Source organism: Agrilus planipennis, unplaced genomic scaffold, assembly GCF_000699045.2.
Source record: "Agrilus planipennis isolate EAB-ADULT unplaced genomic scaffold, Apla_2.0 scaffold146, whole genome shotgun sequence".
In the NCBI taxonomy this organism is placed as follows: domain Eukaryota; kingdom Metazoa; phylum Arthropoda; class Insecta; order Coleoptera; family Buprestidae; genus Agrilus; species Agrilus planipennis.
Genome location: NW_020438977.1, coordinates 577,112 through 578,635, shown reverse-complemented (window position 1 = coordinate 578,635; position 1,524 = coordinate 577,112). Strand labels below are relative to the sequence as shown.

General features: G+C 31.4%; 1 protein-coding gene across 1 annotated transcript in view; it reads left to right on the top strand.

Moving 5' to 3' along the window:
- The window catches only part of LOC108737699 (WW domain-binding protein 2), a 12,456-nt gene extending 11,409 nt beyond the window's left edge, over positions 1-1,047 (top strand). Inside the window, exons 5-7 of the mRNA XM_025975480.1 lie at positions 1-300; positions 529-614; positions 676-1,047. Of these exons, the coding sequence (XP_025831265.1) occupies positions 1-300; positions 529-614; positions 676-723 (434 nt within the window). The 3' untranslated portion in view covers positions 724-1,047. The remainder of the gene's footprint in view (positions 301-528; positions 615-675) is intronic.
- Positions 1,048-1,524: the final 477 nt, after the last annotated feature.

The following is a 1,524-nucleotide window of genomic DNA, read 5'->3' as shown; positions in this document are numbered from 1 at the left end:
GTGTTATTGGCTTTCAAACTCCACCTCAGCAAGGTAACTATCCCCCACCACAACAAGGTGGATATCCTTCTCAACAAGGTAGTTACCCTCCTCAACAAGGTAGTTACCCTCCTCAACAAGGTGGTTACCCACCTCAACAAGGTGGATATCCTCCTCAGCAAGGTGGATATCTTGCTCAACAAGGTGGATATCCTCCACAACAAGGTGGATACCCTCCACAACAAGGTGGCTATCCTCCTCAAAATGGTTATCCCTCACAAGGGGCAACTGGTTTTCAACACAATTCAATGAGTTCCGCAGGTAATGAATAATAAATAAATATAACAAATTTCTTTAGTAGTGAACTTTTGTCTTGATGTATTTGATGAAGTCCAGCTGCATAAAATATATGCTATTGATAAAGTTGAAAGCATAAGGTTTTTAAATAATTAAATAATTGTAATATGCAACTTATAGAAATCAATTCTTTTATCGTAGTATAAATAATAATATTGACTATGGTGTTTTTGATTAATTTTTGAACTATAGATGCAAAAGCTGCCGAAGCAGCTCAATCTGCTTACTATGATCCCAATAGGCCTCAAATGGCGTATGTACCACCACCAGCATACTATGTAAGTAATATTTTGGAAATATTTCTTTTATAATTATCTAAAATTCTGTACACCTTTTTAGGAGAACCCACCAAATTATTACCAAGCCACTGATAAAAAAACACAGTAAAACTTACTTTCATAACAAATTTAATTTTATTAAGTATTTTTGCTTTATTCTTGTTATTCTTTTGTAAATGTGAGCACATAACTGGCATTCCCTATTACCATTAATGTAGTCTTTAATTTACTTGTTAAGCAGTAAATACCAAGTTATCTATTGAATTGGGTTTTAATAACAGTATTTTTTGGTAGCCTAAGGAGGAAATGATTTATATTCTTAATAGATATTTTAAATAAGAAAGATGCTAAAGCAAGCTTCATGTTAAGTAACATATAAGAAATTATAATATTGTAATATTTATATTCACCACATACATTTAAAATTGCTTGTATATAATTGAAATTAAATGTACCAAAGTGCAAAGTTGAAATGTGTTTTATTTTAATATTTTTCATCGCGTAAACCTACGTTTGCATTTATTTGAATAATTCGCTAACTTTGTCGAAATCGTTATTTTAAAAAATTATTTTTATATTAACTTTTTTCTCATGGATGAAATTAATCCAGGAATTCAGCAAAAACTATAAAACGTTCACTTTTCGTCGCAGTTAAGATAAACTTGTAAAAGCTATGACTTTTCATAACTTTAATTTGTTATCAGAAATAAAAGGAAAACATCGTTTCATGGTATATTTTCAGCTATATTTGTAAAAATAATCTCGAACGATATACCACATTGGCTAGAAAAACTGCCTGTTACAACTCGCCGTCTAATGTTTTCGTATAGGTACTTCATTGAACTAGACCAGTGTTTCCCAACCTTTTTTTCCTCGCGAACCAAAAAAAAGGTCCGAAAAAATTTGACGA